The sequence below is a fragment of the Chrysochloris asiatica genome, unplaced genomic scaffold, assembly GCF_000296735.1.
Source record: "Chrysochloris asiatica unplaced genomic scaffold, ChrAsi1.0 scaffold00173, whole genome shotgun sequence".
Taxonomy (NCBI): domain Eukaryota; kingdom Metazoa; phylum Chordata; class Mammalia; order Afrosoricida; family Chrysochloridae; genus Chrysochloris; species Chrysochloris asiatica.
The window spans coordinates 3,997,745-3,999,970 of NW_006408691.1; the positions used below are offsets into that span (position 1 = coordinate 3,997,745).

A 2,226-nucleotide genomic window follows, 5' to 3' on the forward strand; every position below is an offset into this window, starting at 1 on the left:
GTAAAGTAAACTATTGATGATTAAATTTTTTAAACATCAGATAAACCACAGAAGCAAAGTAGGTGACTGTTAAAGCCTGCAGGCAGTTCTCCTATGTCTGTGATATATCACAGCTGGGTGGGGTGGGGCTGGGCCCCCTTCCTTGCTCCTTCCTCTAATTGCAGAAAATTGAGTCAAATGGCATGTGCATTTCTATGGAAACATCTGTGATGCCATACTCTGTTCCCAGAATCCAATAGGATGTGGCCTCCAAAGCTTGGAAGCTGGCCTTCTTCCTGCCTGTACTGGTCAGCAGGCTGTAGCTTGAGGCCACAGTGACCTTGACTTCCTGTGCCAGCTCCAGGGTGGTCCAGAGGAGCAGCTGGAGTCTCTCCATCCACGTGGCAGCCGTGGGCTTTCCCTCTCACCTTCCTGATGCTACCCCAAAAGAAAGTCATCCCCTCCAAGAAGCACAGCCAGGCACCCAACACATTGGTGAAGGGCTTCACTGTGCTCCAGAATATCGCTGGCAGAGTCACCAAGATCCCAGAGTGGAGGCTGCATAGCACGCTGCAATCCCTCAACAAGGTGGCCCGGGTACAAAGCCAGTACTACCGGAAGATGGTACAGGGTGGGCCTAGGGTACAGAAGATGGCCTCTCATTGAGTATCAATCCCTATGGTCATTGTGCTGACTCCACAGAAATGCCTCATAGACTGTCCTAGGCTGTAATCTTTATGTGAAGGAGTTTAGTGGGTTCCAAGTTGGGCTACTAACCACAAGGTCAGCAGTTTGGAACTACCAGCCACTCTGCAGGGGAAAGATGAGGCTCTCTGCTCCCATAATGATTTACAGGCTGGAAAATCCCACCACCGTACCACCACCAATCTTTATATGAATCGATCGTCAGGGTCAGGTCTTTCTCCCAAGGAGCCACTGGGTGGTCTAGAACCATCAACATTTTAGTTAGCAGTCAAGCACTTTACCACTGCATCACCAGGGCTCCTTTGTCAGCCCATAAAAAAGAATAAGACTGTTGTTGAGTCAATTCTGCCTTATGGAAGCCCAATAGGGCCAGAATAGAACTGTCCCCACAGGGTTTCCAGGGTTGTAAATCTTTACAGAAACAGGCTACAACATAGTTCTCATTCAGAGTGGCTAGTGGGTTTGAACCACCAACCTTTTGGTTAGTAGCCAAAAGCTTTAACCACTGCTCCACCGGGGAGCCTCTTATCAGCCCAAATTAAAACAAAAAACCAAACCTCCCGCCACCAAGTCAATTCCGACTCATATCGGCCCTCCATAGCATTTCTGAGACATTTATGGGCATACATAGCATTCCACGGAGTGCCTGGTAGGCTTGAACTGTCAGCCTTGCAGCTAGTAGCCCAATATCTAACTCTTAGCACCCCCTGGGCTCCTTTGCCAGCTTGCAGTGTTGTGTGTCGTCAGGTTGATTCTGACTCACAGTCACCCTATGCACAACAGAACGAAACACTGCCCAGTCCTGTGGCAACCTCACCACTGTTGTTCTGTTGAGTCTTTATTGCGGTCATTGTGTTAGTTCATCGCCTTAAAGGTCTTCCTCTTTTTCACTGACCTTCCACTTTACCAAGCAAGCCTGATGTCCTCAGGGGCTGCTCCTTCCTGGTATCATGTCCAAGTACAAGAGATGAAGTCTCACCATTCTTGCTTCTAAGGAGCATTCCGGATGCACCTCTTCCAAGACAGATTTGTTCGTTTTTCTGACAGTCCATGGGACTTTCAATATCTTTTGCCAACACCATAATTCAAGTGGATCAATTCTTCTACAATCTTCATTATTCATTCACATGCATTTGAGGCAATTGAAAATACCACAATGTGGTTGGTCAAGCACACCCTAGCCCTCTAATTGACACCTTTGCGCTTTAACACTTTAAAGAGGTCTTTTACAGCAGATTTGCCTGATGCACTTGCTTCCATGAGCATTGATTGTGGATCCAAGTAAAATGAAGTCTTTGACAACTTCAGTGTTTTCTCTGTTTATTATGAAGTATTTATTGATGGAGTTGTGAAATTTTACATTTTGTTTACATTAAGGTGCTATCCATACTGAAGGCTGTATCTTTGATCTTCCTCAGGAAGAATTTTAAGATCTCTTTCTTCCACCAAGCAAGGTTGTATTATTTGCATATCGCAAGTTGTGGTGTTTTGAATTTACTTGATACGGCTTTTCTGTCCAAAGTCTTCTTAATTCCTACCAAG

At 46.0% G+C, this 2,226-nt stretch overlaps 1 protein-coding gene across 1 annotated transcript in view; it reads left to right on the top strand.

Moving 5' to 3' along the window:
- The first annotated feature begins 414 nt into the window (after positions 1 to 414).
- CCDC27 (coiled-coil domain containing 27) overlaps positions 415 to 2,226 on the top strand; it is a 47,383-nt gene continuing 45,571 nt past the window's right edge. Inside the window, exon 1 of the mRNA XM_006871786.1 lies at positions 415 to 603. Coding sequence (XP_006871848.1) covers positions 415 to 603 — 189 coding nt within the window. The remainder of the gene's footprint in view (positions 604 to 2,226) is intronic.